General features: G+C 38.1%; 1 protein-coding gene across 1 annotated transcript in view; it reads left to right on the plus strand.

Moving 5' to 3' along the window:
* Positions 1 to 19,543, plus strand: part of ap3b2 (adaptor related protein complex 3 subunit beta 2) — a gene marked incomplete at both ends in the record, with an annotated part of 38,207 nt that overhangs the window by 7,446 nt on the left and 11,218 nt on the right. The window contains 16 exons of the mRNA XM_079260063.1: positions 4,732 to 4,807; positions 5,300 to 5,374; positions 5,504 to 5,599; positions 6,931 to 7,091; positions 7,320 to 7,386; positions 8,716 to 8,898; positions 9,574 to 9,771; positions 11,030 to 11,127; positions 12,544 to 12,598; positions 12,707 to 12,778; positions 12,867 to 12,929; positions 13,017 to 13,149; positions 13,244 to 13,353; positions 13,553 to 13,729; positions 15,400 to 15,586; positions 17,871 to 18,001. Of these exons, the coding sequence (XP_079116189.1) occupies positions 4,732 to 4,807; positions 5,300 to 5,374; positions 5,504 to 5,599; positions 6,931 to 7,091; positions 7,320 to 7,386; positions 8,716 to 8,898; positions 9,574 to 9,771; positions 11,030 to 11,127; positions 12,544 to 12,598; positions 12,707 to 12,778; positions 12,867 to 12,929; positions 13,017 to 13,149; positions 13,244 to 13,353; positions 13,553 to 13,729; positions 15,400 to 15,586; positions 17,871 to 18,001 (1,882 nt within the window). The remainder of the gene's footprint in view (positions 1 to 4,731; positions 4,808 to 5,299; positions 5,375 to 5,503; positions 5,600 to 6,930; positions 7,092 to 7,319; positions 7,387 to 8,715; positions 8,899 to 9,573; positions 9,772 to 11,029; positions 11,128 to 12,543; positions 12,599 to 12,706; positions 12,779 to 12,866; positions 12,930 to 13,016; positions 13,150 to 13,243; positions 13,354 to 13,552; positions 13,730 to 15,399; positions 15,587 to 17,870; positions 18,002 to 19,543) is intronic.

Here is a 19,543-nt window from a genome sequence, read left to right on the forward strand (position 1 = left end):
AGAACTTGTTTGACTGCATGTTGTGGGTTCAGAGCAACAGTTTACAAAAGCAAATGCCACACCTGGAATCAACTCTAGACCTTTTACCTGCTTTATTGATCATGGAATAATGAGGGAAAATCTCATAAAGCTCATGAAATAGCTTTAAAGGTAACTGTCCAGGTACTTCTGGTCCCTTGTAATAAAGACAGCTACTTCATAAAGAACCATAAATCCTAAACTTTCCCCATCTGCATTTTACACTCATGTTGATTAGATAAGTATACCTTTACATTGTTATGAAAAATAGTGGAAAAAAAAAAAAAACATAACTTGTGTCAGTGTTAAAATATATTTGGACATGACTATAACAGAGCAAGCGGTATAAATCACGGCAACCCTGGTGTGTTGACACTCGGGATGTGTCCTCAGAGAAGACAGAAGCTCTGCAGGAAAGCACAACATTGCTTAACATCAGTTCATTGCATCCTTTGTTGCCTTGGAAACTAGCTGAGAGAAATGTACAGATCTTCAGCCACTGAATCACCCAACCCACTACAGATCCAATCCCACCCTTCATTCCCACACCTCCGGCATCAGGAAATGTTCCTGTGTCGAGGTTCATTCATCAGTTTGCAGTGTGTTGTAGAAGTGACAACATATTGTTGGATTAAAAATGCACAAAGACGCAGAACGAATAATCAGAAGTTCAATTAATTTCAGATTCCCATAGAAACAAGTCATACATAGATGGTCTTGCGTATCTTATTCTCTCTCTTGATAGCTGCCATCTTTTAAGTGATGTAACAAGTCAACTATCGCTATAGAAACAAAAAGACAGCCAGTAAATATATAGTTCCTTGTTATTTAGGTCTTTTTTGACATATTAAACACTTTGAAAGGTTTGCTGCAGCACATTGCAGCTGTGTGTAGCAAAACAGATATTCATGCGATGTGAAAATGTCATCGATCTACATCACTCTTGTGTCTTCATCTGGGCATCAACTGCAGTGATCCTGTCTGTAGAGATCAGCTGCCTTCGTGTAACCGCCGCTCGCTCGTTTGGGTAGAAACTGTCAGTTGTTGTTTATTACAGTTTGCGTGGCAGCAGGGTGCAGATGTCGGCTTAGATCCACTCAGACGAGAATCTCTGCACTAATGTGTGAGCTGAGCGGTCCGTTCCTGTTGTTTGCAACCGAAATGATGAATGAGTAAAAAGGCCAGAGAGTTGCATGTCAACAGGGTAACACCTGCACAGGTTGGCACAAGCAACACAACAGGAGAGTTAATGTGTGTTTAGACAATATTGTGGGAAACTTGAAGATGTGGGATCATATAAATCCAAATTTTACAGCCTTGGGCTTTGAATGCCACCCCACAGGTCATCAACACGTTTTATTATAGGGACATTTTCTAATAAAATGGAATAGAATAGATATCTGTGCATATTAGACAAAGGAAAACATGAAAAATATTTAACATGAAATTTAAAAATATGAAAGTACAAAAGATTAAACAAAGATTAAGGAACACACTTCTTAAACAGAATAAAACAAGGGGTTGAAAGTGTAAAACAGGTGAGGCTTTTATTGTTTCGCAAAGTCTTAAGTTCATTTAGGGTGTATGAAGGGAGGGAGGAGAGACAGGAAGGAGGGGATGGACATTTGGCAGGGTGTGCCGTCCTGTCTGTGTTTTCTCAAGTCCACAATCAGTTCTTTAGTTTTTTGGACGTTCAGTACCAAGAATGTTTTCTGAGCACCATCTCACCTGATTGTCTTCACTGACAAACCTAACCGTGGTGTATCATCTGCACATGATGTCGGTAGGTGGGACAGGGTAACGTGTAAGGTGGGGGAATCTGATGGATGTAGTCGCTGTGATGTCACTCATGTGTTGGTGGACTACCTCTAAGAAGCATCCTTCACCATCTTCTGTTTTTTTATAGTTGGATTTCACAAACTTTAGTCTTCTCCTCCGATAATTGGTATTTTTCCCATAATCCTAGAATATTACAAAACCCAACAAACATTTGGTGGCTCGATACCAAGCAGAGTTAAGCTGATGAAGATAGAAAATATGAGAGAAAAGCCTGTCTTTCTTTCATGCATAATTTTAACTCTTTGTGAAATGCTCACCCTAAACTTAATAATTAATCTGAGAGAATAATTAATCTGAATTATTGAAAACACGTCGACGTCCTGCTCCTAATCTCTGAATTTTCCACATAGTCTGGAAAAACGTGTTTTGTTACAGATCGCTGTGTATTCTGATTGAATAAATAACTCTGACATCTTTCTGTTAACAGAAAAACTGTCATGTTGCTTAAATAAACTGTTCTTCAAAGATAAAAAATGGTTTACGTATTTATACATTTGTGGAAGATGGAAATTTGTTCGTATCAGAGTGAGACATCGCAGCGTGTGTTGTAAACCAAACTCAGCAGCTTGTCCAGCTGCATGTACATGTTAGTGCACATGTGAAAAGCAGATGAGCCTCCAGAGTTTCTTTCACTGACTGAGCAATGTTCCCCCTAACAAGCCTTCTAATAAGTGAATTAGAAGACCAGAGATTTGTCAGCTTCTTAAATACAGGAATCTCCAGGAATCCACCATTTTATTAGATTGTGATTCAGAAAGTTATTGCTAATTTACCATAAATTGAGACGTATATGCTGAGTACAGTACTCCTTGTCATGATTTAATGTTTGTAACATGCTGCATCATGCTGCTGGAAGTTGCTATTAGATGGTGGTACATTGTGGTCACAAACAAATGGACATAATCAGCAACAATACTCAGGAAAGCTGTGGTGTTTGAACAGCGCTCAGTTAAAACAACAGGCTGCAAACCAAAGAATGCCCTTAATGCCACAAGATTTAGCCTGAAAAATTGAAAATCTATTCATGCTCTCATGCTGTGTTACCAAATTCTGACCCTACCATCTGAATGTGGGGCTGAAATGGAGACTCATTAGATGAGGTAATAGTATTTAATCTTTTATTGTCAAGTTTTGTTGAACCTGTGTGAATTGTAGCCTCAGTTTCCTGTTCTTAGCCAACTGGGGTGGCACTTGCTGTGGTTTTCTGCTGCTGTAGCCCATCTGACTCAACCCTGGAGATGTTGTGTGTTTGGAAATGGTAATCTGTATACCTTGGTTGTAACCAGACGTTTATTGACTTCCTGTTGATTTTCTTTCCTCTCTACTGAGTCTGCCAATTCCTCTCCGACACCAACAAGAAATGTTGATCCAGACAACTGCTCTTCTCTTTTTTTCTCTCTTTTTTTGGCTGATTAGTCTTCATTGAGTGTAGTCAATGAAGTGGCTGGTTTGTGTCCACAAATTTGATGTTTATGAACAAAAATAACAACTTTAACCATCATCCCACATGTTATGTGCTGTGAACAAATATTCACTCATTCATCGCTCTTGTTTGAAGCACATGAGCAACCATCTGCCAATCAGCTACAGTTACAGCAACATGAGATCGTGACAAGATGTCAGATGTGACAATAAGACATGATGGCCAGTAAAAGCTGGCCTTCTTTATTAAGTAAATCCATCAGTTCCGTTGTGGTCTTTCTGTAGTTTGATGGAAACCACGGTGTTAATTGGATATGTTCACAATGTGCTGTTTTTTTTCTTCTTCAAACTGCGCAACTTTGCAGAAAAGTTCTGGTTCAACGACATGAAACAAATCCATGGGAATAAAGACATGATAGATCGAGCCTTTCCCTTTTGCCATTTCTGAGTCCAGTTAAAGTTTCGGACATCATTCCTCGATGGTCCACAAGATTGCTTTTAAAACAAAAGGAACCTCCAGTCAGATTTCTCACAGTCCATCATCTCATTCATACTACGGACTGTTCAGACACTGAAATATTGCTTTTCTAAGTTCCTCCTTTGGCATTCTGTCATCATTTCTTTATTAATTCATGAAGTGGACTTTTGACATCTGATAATTGATCAAAAATCTTCCTCTGCTACTTGTTGATGCACCAAGGATTTAATTATTCCGCCCACCCATGAGCACTCCAAGTAAGGCAGAGCTGCTGAGTTTGAGTCACTTTCTTTGTTTTTGATCCTCAAAAGTTAAAAACTTATAAAATGGGATGTAATAATGAAACAGGAAAAAAAATGCACAGTAACTGTTAATAAATGAAAGTCCTCCATACTGTCTTGTATCAGCTGTGTTCAGAGACTGTAGGACATCTATACAGGCTTCATATACCACAATTAGCTGCTGACTAAGACTAAATAGGTTCCTAAACCATCCTGACCATCTGAGAAACAGAATCACTTTGATTATAAATGACAACATGTGATGCTGGTAAACCTTCCCATCTGGCGTGGTTTTATTCCTTCCTCATCCTGAATAAAACATTTCTAATGAAGGAATAGTGATTTTATTGTTTCTGCTAAATTATCAGCAGGCTGTCTGGGAGAAGTCAACGGGTTTTAGGGAATAAGCCACTCTTTCATTATTTAGCTTTTATGCACAGCCGTTTCAAAGGATTACATATTTTGCAAGCCAGATTTTCCACTTCAAAGAGAATAATTTGTGGGTCACTCTTACTGACTCGGATACGTTTTGAGCACTGAATGCAAATCGTCGAGCAGGTCTCCATTTCTTTTTTGCCCCCCCACAGTATACTTTAGCATTCCCCTCTAATGCCAAATGAGTAAATAAGTAAAAAAAAAAAAAAAAAAAAAAAACATGCTGTGAACTTAGTCTGCTTGTTTTTCTCCTCACAGACACGACGACTTAAAAGAGATGCTGGACAGCAACAAAGACTCCCTGAAGCTGGAAGCAATGAAGCGGATCGTGGCTGTGAGTAGGACTAGTGTTAACTTTGGGATTTTTCTGATCTGCAGGCCCAACTACATGTTGCAAATGAAGGACAAAAGTGCAGAAGAGAGCGAGCTAATTATGTACATGGAAAGCACAACCTGAACAGTTTTGTATTTACTGTGACTGTTGAAAAAAAAAATAGAAAAACACTTCCCATCTTTTTTTAAAACTTGGTATTATTAGGACATAAAACTTAGGCAGCCTCCTAACTGTGCAGTCAGCTGTTAAATATTCATAATCTGTGTCAGATTCCTCCTTCTGAAGCTCCACACCCATCCTTTCATTCGTCACCCCCGCACTACAGCGAAGGGAAAGCAGAAGAGACACTTATGAAAAATATATCTCCATATATTCAGAAAATACTTCTTTCACAAAGTTTCTCAGAGAACTTTGCACTTTTTCAGCCAAATGACTAAAACTTTTGAAAAATGTCACCTTGATTGTAAATATGGCACCTGTTTCTTGCTCTAGATGATTGCCCGTGGTAAAAATGCATCAGATTTGTTCCCAGCTGTGGTGAAAAATGTGGCCTGTAAAAACATTGAGGTTTGTAATCTCTCCATTTTATCATACATTTCTATAGTTTCCTGCCACTGTGCTTTATTGTATTAATGGGAATAATGAACTTATATAAACTGATAATATTAATTTCCATCTTCCTGATCTTTCCTCCAGGTGAAAAAACTGGTCTATGTTTACTTGGTGCGTTACGCAGAAGAGCAGCAAGACCTCGCTCTACTCTCTATTTCCACATTTCAGCGTGGCTTGAAGGTACACTTAACTATGTTGCTACTGAAAAAAAAAAAACATTACTTGGAATTTTGTTTGCTTTTTGCAGAGTTTGAGCGGCAATTTTGTGAGACATCTTTGATCATTACCAACAGAAATGTTATAACATTTAATAAATAAATTAATAAAATAATAATGAATAATGTTAATAAATAATAAAAAGGCTTCAGATTTTGTGAAGCTGCAAATAACATGACTTCTGCCAACTCAAGTTTTAAGGTTTTAGTTGGAGAACTGCACATTAGTTCAGTATTATCTCAAAATATCTATATTTAGTCTATAACTTCTTCATGTGTGGATGGAAAGCAGGTGGGATTAATAATAATAATTTTTACTTTTTCTATTCCAATTGGGAAATTAGGCTCTGCATTTCATCCATTCCCAGGTGGGCCGCCATGTTTCAGTGACTAGGGCGTTGAACCCAAGTCCTCCAGACACCATCACACCTCTGTCATTGCTAGGTTACCATACAGAGGCAAATTTGGATGTGATGTTCATGTGAAACTGGCCTTTTGGGAGCCTGAACATTTTTTTTAAACCATGTCCAAAAGTCAATAAATGGGGGTCATCAAAATCTGATGTACAACAAGATTTTAAAGCATTTATCCTAAGTGAAAAATAAATAACTACTTAGTAGGTCACACCTTGTGCATCCAGTCAGTTTGTGTCCTCTGTGGTTTAGTGAGATCATTAAGTTGGGTTTTCTGTAGTGGAGCAGGTCTAACTTTGATTTCTTACGCACCATGTCGCTATTGAACCATGGTTCAGAAACATGATAGTTCAGAGAGTTTGTACTTAACAACAAAAAGAAAAAAGTAAGACTATATGTTCTGGTCTGCCGTAAGCTGCGTTGTGTATTTCATTACACACAACGCAGATGTGTCGGCACATAAATACATGCAATTAATCTCTTCTGGAAGTGATGATAGCTTTACCTTTTCTGTTTGCAAATAATGAAATTAAAATTTTGTGCTGTTGCTCATGATACCAGGATAAGGATGAGTTGTTAAAACTTTGATCCTCTGATTTTTCATGTGGCAGCATCAGCAACACAGATCAGGTTTGTACTTTTAAAAGAAGAGCAAATAATTTCCAAAAAGATAAGCTTTAGATCAGCGTCAGGAGTCATCTGTGTTTAGTGCCATTGGTGACGGAGGTATATGTAACATCATCACTGTGAACATGTTGCTACCATGCATATAAACCGCCTCACAGAGCTGCTATATGGCTGTAGACTCCTTACTTTGTTTTATTTCTGTATCACAGGAGTCTTATTCCAGCTTCTCTAATATTACTTCTAAAAACTTTTGCAGGATCCAAACCAGCTGATCAGAGCCAGCGCCCTGCGAGTCCTGTCCAGCATACGAGTTACAATCATCGTCCCCATAATGATGTTGGCCATCAAGGAAGCTGCTTCAGATATGTCTCCATACGTCAGGAAGACGGCTGCTCATGCAATCCCAAAACTGTACAGGTACATAAAGACGCTGGCAGCTTACAGGCCTCGTAGAGAAAGTTAATATCACTCGCAGCTGCTGTGAAATTACAGCAGTGAAAAGTAGAGCCCCCAGAAACCCATTTCTACTCGGTGGGTTAAATCAATTTGTTTTATGTTCTTGAGTTCAATTTTAAGAGTGTGAACAGGTTCTATAACATTTCCTGTTTAATACAAAGAAATGATTTATTCTTTTTCTAACCTCAGTTTGGATCCTGAACAAAAAGACCAGCTCATAGAAGTCATTGAGAAACTCCTTGCAGACAAAACCACGGTAGGTTTGTTTCTTAGATTTAGTGTTTCACAGATTTTTTTTACAGCACATCGAGAGGATTTACTAGCCAGAGTGCACAAACCATGAGCTGTACTCGACACCAGGCCGAACTGAATACCTCAGTTAACAAGTGACCAGGAGAAAAAAACAAGTCTGAAATTAATTGAAATTATATAACAATTTATTTGCAGACAATATGAACTCAGATGTGTTTCGTGTTTTTTTGCTTCTACACACCCATTCAGCTATTCCTGACAGTAAAGTACAAATTATAATGTTGACTCTGGTGTTATTTTATTATTAGTTTACACATCTTAAGATGTGCAGTGGTACAGGTGCTGTGGTACTAGTGCTTTTTTTTTTTTTTTTTTTTCCAAATTGTCTTTGTTGGGATTAGATAGGGACTGCAGACATCCACACCTTGTAATGTATGCAGAATTTGGTTTTGCATTGTCTACTAAATGACTTTCAAGTGGCATTTATTAACCTTACTCTGTTTTGCAATGATTTGTCACAAATTGTAGATGGAGAAAAAAAAAATAATGAGGTGTAAGAACCCAAATGCAGTACCATGCTTTAAGGGTAAACTTACCAACCCTTTATTCATATGACCACACAAAGGCAAAAGAACCCAGGAACTAAAGTTGAACTAAGAAAAATTCTAACTTAAGCAAAGACACGGGCCTAAAACTTAAGACTACAGAAGCAAACAAAACAGCAACATTCAGATACTAAGCAACAAAAAACAAACAGATTATGCGCCGATAGAATGAAAGACAGCATGCAGATCAGGTGTGAAGTAATCAGGAACAGAAACAGATTGGTAGCAAAATTAACTGAAACAAACTATCAATTATACAAAACAGGAAGGTAAATATTCTGGTGATTTAGAAAATCAAGAGGTTCTTTAAGCGCAAACTTCTTACTTTGTGTATTGTTAAATGATATGATGCTTAGAGAAAAAAATAACATATTCCTTCCATTATTTCATTTAGGAGCATTGTTTTTAAGCAGTTTAATGATTTTCTTTCTGCCCATCATTCCCACTCAGACTCAGCCTTTCATGACTGCTGCTTTGATCAATCCAATTAGGTTACAGTGTAGGTCTGATATGCAAAAAAAATAAATAAATAAAAAATCTTTACAGGACAAACATGAATGAACTTGTTTTCATATTGTCTGCAAGTCAATCACAGTTCAGGTGGAGCTGCATGGAGAATATGCTCTGCTTCACTAATCCTCAGTGTCAACATGTGTATAACTGTCCGAAGGTGTTTCAGAAGTAATCATAGCTTTACTCTCTGCTGTGTGTTTCTTACTGGGCTGCAGCTGGTGGCAGGAAGCGTCGTCATGGCTTTCGAGGAGGTGTGTCCAGAGCGCATCGACCTGATCCACAAGAACTACAGGAAGTTATGTAATCTCCTGATTGACGTGGAGGAGTGGGGACAGGTTGTCATCATCAACATGTTGACCCGTTACGCCAGAACCCAGTTTCTCAACCCAAACATCAACGTAAGTATAAACACATGCAGAAGGGGTATTGGAGCAGGGAAACATCAAAAACATGCACACACAGCTTGACCATAATTAGCAACCTTCTCACATCCTTTCCAAAGTTATGATCAAAGTAGTCTGTTAATCCTGTATTTTTAACACCACAACCCAAATAAAGCCTCAATGTGGCAATGAAATGTGTGTGTGGCAATATGGTATATAATAACTTTTTATCTTTAATGTGTAAACATCACATCAAAGGCCATTTTCCATGTCTGTGTGTTGAATCTGAATGAGTTCTATACATACAGACTCTGCTTACCCTTAACTGTATCAATAACTGTGATTATATACTAATCTATGGTATGACTCACAGCTTTATGTTGCTGCAAACTAATAAGCCAAGACAATGCTCATTATCAACAACTAATTTGCATATAAATGACATGTTTGGAAATGACAGAAGAGTGAAGGTACATTTTGTTGGTTTAATCACAGCCCTCCATTTCTGCTATTGTTCCTGTGCAGTACAACAAGCCTGTCATTACTTTCTGTTCCCTAGTCTTCTTGTTTGTGTTTATCTGGTTTTCAGGGCCACCTGCTAAATTAGTTTCACAAAACGCTGCTAAATTAGCTTGTTTTTTTCCACAATGCGATGAACTTTGACTCATCAGTCCTCCCTTTTGTCTGCAGGAGTCCCTTCTGGAGGAGGGATCTGGTGGGGAGAAGACCTTTTATGGCTCAGATGATGACGAGGATGAAGATGGGGAAGAGAAGCAGAAGAAGGCTGAGGCAGCGGCCATGGCCAAACGGAAGCCGTACGTGATGGATCCAGACCACCGGCTGCTGCTGAGAAACACCAAGCCACTACTACAGAGCCGCAACGCAGCTGTGAGATCACAGCACTTCTGCACACACATTATGAACACACATTAGTTTAACACTGGACAGCTCGTTAAACATCCTTTTTGCATCAGTTGCCATAGCACAGATCATAATTGTTTCCTCTCCAACATTAGGTTCTTCGTTTGTGTGATCAAGCCTCCATCATTTAGGCATTTTAAGTGCCCTCGAGCAAGACATTAATCAGAGCTAATCTTTCACTCAGACACAAGGGCAAATGATGATTTCCCAAAGGACAGAATGAAACTTTATGCAGCATTACTGCTCCTATGGTCACCTTCAATGGCATGTTTTGTTCTTTATTGAGTAATGGAATATCCTAATTATTCTGTTGGTTCAGGTCAACATAGATGGAAAAAAAAAACAAACAAACAACAAATACCTATTGTATATGTAGTATTTTTTAGATCCATTAAATATTAAACTATTTATCACTGATGTGAGTAATGTGAAGAAAATTGCTCTTAAAGTTAATAAATACCTGATAATATATTTTACTTGTGCATTTCAGCATCTTTCAGCTCATTGTTTGGTTTTTACAGCACAAGTTAAACGCTGTCATCAGCAATTCTCCAAGCACAACAAGCTGTCTGAGCATTTTAGCCCATCACCAAAAACCTGACAGTCAGAGACTAGTTGGTAAACATGTCTGTTGTGGAGTATTTCATTCATTCATTCATTCATTCATTCATTCATTCATTATCCTAACCGTTGAATCCAATGAAAGGTCACGAGGAAGATGGAACCAATCCCAGCAGTCCTTGGGCGAAAGGCAGGGTACACCCTGAACAGCTCGCTAGTCCATCGCAGGAGTATTTAATTGACTAAACATAAGATTTTTTTCCACGTGGGGGAAAAGTGACCACAGAATTGACGTGATATACTACTGTGTATCATCCAATTAATTAAAGATAGTTTTCAGTGTGCTGAATGATTTGGTTACGAAAAAGACTTGCAGTACAGAAAACAACAAAATATTTGCTCCATTTCTTCCATGCATGTAAAACACATGTACTTTTTCCCAACAAATTCACTAATAATACTGTTGTACAGCCTTGTTTTGCACTGCAAAACAAGGCTGTACAACAGTATTATTAGTTACAGATTGCTGGAGTTGAGTGAATTTTCAGTACACTTCATTTCTTACAAAGAGATGTTACAGTGCACCAATAATTTATCTAATACATTTTATTTTAAGAGATTGCATCTTCACTTAGATTTACATTTAATTTTCTGCCTGTTCCAGGTGGTGATGGCTGTGGCTCAGCTGTATTTCCACCTTGCCCCTAAAGCAGAGATTGGTGTTATTGCCAAAGCCTTGGTCCGTCTCCTTCGAAGTCACAGGTGAGCATTATCTACAAAGTAAAATAAAAAGTCCTAAAATGCATTTAAAATAATTCACTAAACTCACTAAACCAGACAAGTTTAGAAGAAGAAAAGAGTAAGAATAAAGAAAAGAGAAGTCCTTAATTACCAGAACACCCAGCAAAGTGGAAAACAGATTGACAACAGCAAAATGACGAGCGAGGGTTGTAAAATAAATCTCCAGAGCCCCAAAGCAGAAAGGGAAATTAAACAAGGAGCTTGGTGAAATTGAAGTAAACATAAAAGCATAAACCATAAGGAACGATGACAGCTCCTAGGTGTCCTCTAGGCTGTAAGTCCTGCAGACTGTCAGCCTTTTATTGAACAAGTGGTTGCTGCTTAATGGAATCATCAGTCAGCAACAAGCAAACAAAAGCATCTCTGTGAGGGATTTGTCAGAAAACCACTGAACTGAGAAATATGTTTTACCAAACTCCACATGGAGTCTGGAGTGTTTACACCCAGGCAATTAGCAAAAAAGCTTATATAAAGCTGAAATATATATATATATATATATATATATATATATATATATATATATATATATATATATATATATATATATATATATATATATATATATACCTCAAAGGAAAAAAATGGAACACTTAAACAACACAATGTAACTCCAAGTCAACCACACTTCTGTGAAATCGAACTGTCTACTTAGGAAGCAACACTGATTGACAATCAATTTCATATGCTGTTGTGCAAATATAGGCAAATGGCAAGACACACCCAATAAAGGAGTCAGGCTGGCACATGGAGGGCTGTGCGGCCCTCCAAAGAAATGCCACCCCACACTATTACTGACCCACTGCCAAACCGGTCATGCTGGAGGATGTTGCAGGCAGCAGAACGTTCTCCACAACGTCTCCAGACTCTGTCATGTTTGTCACATGTGCTCAGTGTGAACCTGCTAAACTGATCCACCACAAGTTTAGTTTGCTTACTATTGTACAAGTTTATAGACTTTTAAACTTTTAGCAACAAAAAGAAAGAACAAACAAACCACAAAAACTTCAAACAAGTGTTGCTTATTCTGCCTAATTAGGCCCTGAATTTCCAGCAGAAGCTAATGGAAACTGGCAAATCATAACATGAGGCAAATTTGTGTTTGCTTTGTTACATCATATTCAAAATTATATGTATTAAATCATTTTAAACTTTAAATGTTATATGGCATTCAAAGCCTTTTGGTCTTGTCATTTTGATATCAATACGGCTAATAATCACTTATAGCTAACTAGCATTAGCTGTCGCTATAAACAGTTGCGGTGGCTTTCTTTTCATACATTTTGGTCACCACACTGTATGAGTTAAAAGTTAGTTACTTTTCACTATTTAATCCTAAATTTCTTCATCTATCACTCCTTCCTCTGTATTTTCGTCCAGTGAAGTTCAGTATGTCGTCCTTCAGAATGTGGCAACGATGACAATAAAGAGACGGGTGAGCTACAGCTGTTAATGCTGCCCACTGTCGTGTTTGTGTTTGTGTTTATGTTTGTGTAGCATCTTAAAAGCTAAAAAATCAGCCCTCCCTCCTGTGTGTATACAGGGTATGTTTGAACCATACTTGAAGAGCTTCTACATTCGCTCCACAGACCCAACCCAAATAAAAATCCTGAAGGTAAATCTCTGTTTCAACTACTTTCGGGTTACAACTTTTTAGAAGTTTATGTTGTTTGAGACCATGTTTTATCTTTTTTCTTTTGTAGCTGGAGGTTCTTACCAACCTCGCCAATGAGACGAACATTTCCACAATTCTCAGAGAATTTCAGGTACAGTGAAAGAAAATCTGTTGCTTCGGTAGATATATTGGTCCAATTATTTTAGCCTTATGTTGTCTACGTTTTTTTCCCTGGCAGACATATATTAAAAGCATGGATAAAGATTTTGTGGCAGCCACAATTCAAGCCATTGGCCGCTGTGCTACCAACATTGGAGAAGTGAGGGATACTTGTTTGAACGGGCTGGTTCAGCTACTGTCCAACCGAGACGGTAAGTGTTTTACTCATCATACTTAGGAAAAACTAGTTATTGTAGATGACAGTATGAGATATTGACTTCATGTGCATCTCCCGCTGCGGTACAGAGTTGGTGGTTGCTGAGTCTGTGGTTGTCATCAAAAAGCTTCTGCAAATGCAACCAGAGAAACACAGTGACATCATAAAGCACATGGCAAAACTAACAGACAACATCCAGGTGAGAGACTAATGTACTGATGTCAACACCTGGCTGTCAGATTTACAGATTTATTCGCGCCCACACAGAATCACATCAGTGTTACTTTGTTCTAACTCTGTCTATACCAACTACTAACCATATCTGATTTATGTGAGTTAGATCCCGTTAATAAAAGAGTTAGATATTTAAAACAGCTCAATTTAATTTGTGTCCACAGGTACCAATGGCACGGGCCAGTATCCTTTGGCTGATTGGGGAATACTGTGAGCACGTGCCTAAGATTGCCCCAGATGTTCTGAGGAAGATGGCCAAGTCGTTTACCAATGAGGAGGACATCGTCAAACTACAGATCATCAATTTGGCCGCCAAGCTGTATCTCACCAACTCTAAACAGGTTTGGCTGGTGGGGTTTTTCCATCACTAGGAGGTAAACATGAATCTGACAAAAATAAATCAAAGGACCTTTCAGCAACTCTGATTAGATAGATTCATGCAAATTTGCCCTGACAGCCTCCCATCAGCACGGAAAATCATAGAAAACCACCTGGACTAACAAATCCCTTCCAAATCTTCCCATATCAACCTTGTCATGCAAAGTGTCCACTACAGTAAACACTTATTTAATGGCTGTTTTCAAGTATAGGCACTGATATATGCATTATACGGTTAATGCCAAACTAGCTGAAAGTGAAACCATTAGAAATGTCTAAAACAACAAAAAACTTCTGTGATGTTTTTAGGCTGTGAATTAATTCTCCATAATACTAGTCTTGCTATATCGCTTAAACTGAACATAAATACAACAATAACGTTTTTTTTCGATTCAGTTTTTTAAAACACTACTCAAACTAGAAAAGCACTCAGAGAGCTCAAATCACCACCAAAATTAAATCATCTTTTCAATTTCATATTTCCAACAACTCCTGAAATTTTCTTGAAAATTTGTCCATAACTTTTTGAGTTATCTTGAACACAAACAGATAAACGCCTGGTAAAACATAACCTCCATGGTGGGGGTGAAAAAGTCATTTTACATTTATTACCAGACAAAACACAAATGAATTGACAAGAGTGTCAAAAAGCATATAAATAGAAGTATAAAAACTTAAAATACAAATATAAAATCGTTCAGTGAGTCACAATATTTTCTCACCAGGGTTTACGGGGGTTTAGTCAGCCTGTGTATTACTCTGTTTCAGTCTGTGTCATATCTTTCTGACATATTCTCATTTTACATCAGATTATGATTAGATATGTGAAGCATAGTTCCTCTGTGACAACTTCTTGCAGGTCTTGAGCTACCATCGCTGGTTAGAGTCTGAAATTGGGACCAGTGTCTGTCTACCAGAGCTGGCTGCTTTACCTCGGCATTCGCTAAGGATGTTACTACTTTAGTATTACATCAGAGAACATATATCCACCCTCCACATACTGCACATGTACAGACTGCTATCACACCCGAGGAAGAATAGCTACACAAAAGTTAACGGGAATCTTAAATAAACAAACAGACAAACAAAAACACATAGACAACTACACACCAGTACCTGGATGGATACACATACACCCAGCACCATGTTTATGCTTTCACCATTTTCATAGACGTTTGTGCACAATACACTTTCCTGGTTTGCACATATGTGCATGCATGTTGATGATGAAACAAACATGCCAGAAATAACTCGATATATCTGAAGTTTCAGAGGAAAAGTTAGTTTCTCCATGTTGTGTATTATTTTTAAAAATTCAAGCCCATTCCTCCATTGATGGGGTTTCTTTGCTTAGCCACGTTCTTGTTATAACTTTTTTATTGTTATAGCATTATAACAATATGGTCTTTTAGTATTTGTCTGTAAAAGTGGTGATGGGTGGTATATGTATGGTTCAACAGAAATTATGCTAAATCTCAAACCCCAGTGTTGCATTTAATTTTGATTGTTTCAACCCAGTTGTGCCAGATTGTTGGACAATCCCGAGAAAATGTGAAAATGATCTGCTTGGGAATCCCCAGCAGCAATAATCCTGTTTGCTCTTCTCTCCTCTTCAATGTCCTTCCCCTTACAGACTAAACTGTTGACACAGTATGTTCTCAACTTGGCCAAATATGATCAGAACTACGACATCCGTGATCGTGCGCGCTTTATTCGCCAACTCATTGTACCCACAGAGAAGAGTGGAGCCCTCAGCAAGTATGCTAAGAAACTATTCCTCGCTCTCAAACCTGCACCTGTCCTCGAGTCTCCATTTAAAGGTACAGTCTGCCTTGTTTTAGAAAGACAAAGATACAGTAACACAGTCTTATATTATGTCTTTGAAAAACATTGAAACACACATTACAGAAAAATGTGCTGCCACTTGTTGTGGTTGTTTTTACTATTTTGCGAGTTTCCAGTGTTATAACTTAAGTTGTTCCTTTGTTTCAACAAAAGACCATTACAAAATTAAAAGTTTGTTTTTTTCAGCTTATTTTAGTTCATTTCAAATGAACATCCATCACGTAGTTAAAAACTAAAATACTGTTCCTTCTGAAAGCTTTCAACGTATTTTTAATTGTTTTAGTTAGCTAAAATTTCATAAATTAGCTCTTCAGTTTTATTGTTTTTGATCAAACTAACCACTAAAACCATAAAAACTACAGATCCAAAGGTTTGAGTAGGATTATCTTTCTCTAAAGAGAAATAGTTTATTAGTTAAATGATTTCTTTGACTAATATTCTGGGTTTTAATAGGGTCAGCTCCTACATATAAAATGTATCAAAAGGTATTTATACTTTTTTGATTGTTGGGCTGATCACACACTGAAGAATTATATTGAGACCCCAGAAACACAAGAGGGGTTGAACGCCTGTTGTTCTGTTTGGTCTGTTTGTGTCCCGCATTGTTGAACTGTAAAGTGATTAGTAATGAGTGTCAGCTCAAACCGATTGCCATTTCAACAAACTAAATGAATGCACAAGTAGAGGCAAAGGTCACATCAGGAAAACAAAGATTTGGTTCAATGTGACACTCGGACTGCAGTTGTTGTCTTCATATCCTAAGGGTAGAGAAAATCTCAGGTGCTATTTTGAAAAATGAAAATAAAATAGAGAGAAAATAAATTTAAATCAGGTTTCATTGTTTGGTCCGAGGTGAATACACTTTGCCACAGGTTGGCAATGGAAGCAACATTACAGAGGTTGTGTTTCAGAAAAAGTAGTGGTTGTTCCAACCTGAAACAAACTATAAAAGACAAAAACTGTCGTGACCATCAATAAGAGAAATGAGTGTATTGTTTACCAGTTCAGGCCAGAAAAAACTGTGGAGTTTCAGCTTTTTAATATTTTCAAGGTTTGACACGATTCACAAAGTGAACAGTGCACAGCGACAGAGCTGTAGAAATATCCTCTGGGATCAAGTGTAGCTTACATATCCTAGTTAGCAATTGGATGTGGTGTTTTTGCTGCCAACAAGTTTTTTTTTTCTTGTCTTTTTTTTCTGCACAAAGTAGTATGTCGAGACACAGTAGGAGACCTTTTAATGTTTCTGACATTGATTTTCTGAGTGGAGTCTTCAGAGCACTGTAAAGGCAATTTATGCTGGCTGAAAATAAAAGGCAGAACAGAGAAAGACAGGGCTACCCCTTGGGATCTTGTTGAACTGGCATAAAGGCTGATGCATTATGAGACAGCTCATGACCTATTTTAAAATGAACTCTGTAAACACCAAAGTTGCAAAGTAGTGACAGTTATCAGGCAAAATCTCCAGAAAGAGATCTTAAACCTGTAACCACTTTCATCTAGATGGCAGACATGAATCTCCAGTGCAGCACAACTGGTGGTTGGGGGTTGGTTTATTTAACATGTTTGAGGAAATCACATTTGGAAAGACACGAGGAAGTGCTTATACTTGGTAATCCGGAGTGTGTTGCACAGAACACAAGCAACATTTGCTTTTTTCACTGTTGATGTAGCCCTTACTCAGCTATTAGCCATTTCTGATTCGGATTTAGGGGGCGGGAGGGTGTATATTTGCTTCCTGGGAATAACTATTGGTCATATAGTGACAGTGAAAGTGATGCTTCTGTTGGAAATCACGATGTATCTGTCTTTAGTAATAATATGCCTGAAGCAACATACAGGGGAGGATGACATCTCTGAGGCTTTACCTACTCTGAGGGTATTTTAGAAACTAAGATTTGATAAATATTGAAATCACTGATTATATATAGTCACGCATACATATGAGATTGGTAAAGAGAATTAAAAACCTACATGTATGACTGTATGGCTAACCAGCCGTTTGCATTCATGTATGCTTTGAAATCAGTCTGGAAGGAGAACTTGGGCGGCATCAACATGAGAGAAGCTGTAGAGAGGTGTTCAGAGAGGTGTACATTCATTGTCTCTGTGTATTTGACATGATTTCCTTTCATTCAAGATCTTGCACTACCCTCATCTTTCATAGGTCAGGCTGTCATAAGAAAATGATAAAGATACCACAAAGTCTTTGATGCGCCTACAGATTTCTATTTCTGATTCTCACTTCTCATTCTGCAGATCGAGACCATTTCCAGCTGGGTTCATTGTCCCACCTGCTGAATGCCAAGGCTGGGGGCTACCAGGAGTTGCCTGACTGGCCTGAATCTGCCCCTGACCCCTCCGTGCGCAACGTGGAGGTGAAGGAGTCTGTGCGTGCAGTGGGAACAGTAACATACAGAGACACAGGGGCGTTCTGGGGTCTCCAGGGGCCCAAAAAGATGGAGGGGAGCGAGGGTTGCTCCTTCCCCAGAGCATTGCATCAGAGGGGTTGGACAGAGTCACCACAGCTGCACATCCAATATATTCCTAACTCCAATATAACATGGTTTCCTCTTTCACCAACCATCATTCATTCACTTACAGCTCATTAGCATTAACAGCTCATCAGCAACGTGCATCTGTTTTGGCTCCATAATCTCCATAATCTGCCAAATAGATGCTGCTTATCAACTCCCCCCCCCCCTCTGTGGAGGAGAAAAGAGGATTCTTTACTCATCAATAAGAAACTGTATTTATATCTGAAAACAACTTACCCATTCTGAAATCCTTAGTGGTACTGAGCTCCTCTCATGCTTGTGTCGGGCAGCAGCTCACTCGCTCCATCAACATCATTCCTCACAGCTGTTTGAGCCAATAGCACATGTGATACAGAGGGAACAGCCTCGTGTGTGGAGGCTGCCACCTGACGTAGTACTAATATTAATGTTTAGATGCAGCTGCTAATTGTAGTAATGCGTCTATAATGTATATGGGTTCGGCTTTTGAATTCTCCAAATTTTCAAGCAAAAAAAAAAAAAAGTGTAAAAAAAACTCATCAGATGTCCTGAGTCCCTTCACTTCTTCTCCATCCCATTCACTCCATGTGCCATCGGTGCAGCAGTGTGTTTTTAAGTGAAGACATAAAATCAAAAGTGTCATAACACTTGAAGCTTGATTTTCAAGTTTCAAGAATGACTTTAAGGCTTGATTTTATTGTCACATATGTTTACTTACTTAACCTGTGATGTAGATTTCAAGAAGCGGCCACAGGTGCAATTTATTTCTACACAACTGGTGTGAGACTAAATGCACTACATTGATTTTCTGGCCTTGTGTATTATATCTCACACTAGATTTGAAATAAAACCACCGTTTCCACTTCTATTGGTGTGCACCAGCAGGAACTGAATTGGCTTATATGCTTTTGAAATTACCATTAAGTTTTGGTGTTAACTTGAAATGGTGCACAAGCCTTTTCTACAGCTAAAAAGACCAAAATGTTAAAACTGAAGGTCATGGCAGCGGACTAAATTTCTAGTAAATTTCTATGAATAATATCAGTTGCATAAATGGAAAGATTGTTTCACATCAACATTGTGTACGTATATAAGTAAGTACAGTTATACATACATACCCAATTCTAAAGTTTCAAGTGTAAATAATTAAGTTCTTACTAATAAACTAGGTTTACCACATGATCTTTTAATTTGATCTGTAATTTGAAGTCATGATTTCCTGGATGATATTAGTCTCTCTCTTCAGTGTGGAGGAAGCTAACCCACACTTTGCTGCCATGCTCTTTCTTTTCTGCTTAAAATCATTTCAAACAAGCTAGACTTGCCAAAACTTTTTTTCTAATTGGACCATTATAAAGATTTAACATGCTAAGTGAGGCCCGTAGAGTCTGAATTGTTGAGTTGTTATAGTTTCTC

The sequence above is a fragment of the Telmatherina bonti genome (assembly GCF_933228915.1).
Source record: "Telmatherina bonti genome assembly, chromosome: 2".
Classification (NCBI taxonomy): Eukaryota; Metazoa; Chordata; class Actinopteri; order Atheriniformes; family Telmatherinidae; genus Telmatherina; species Telmatherina bonti.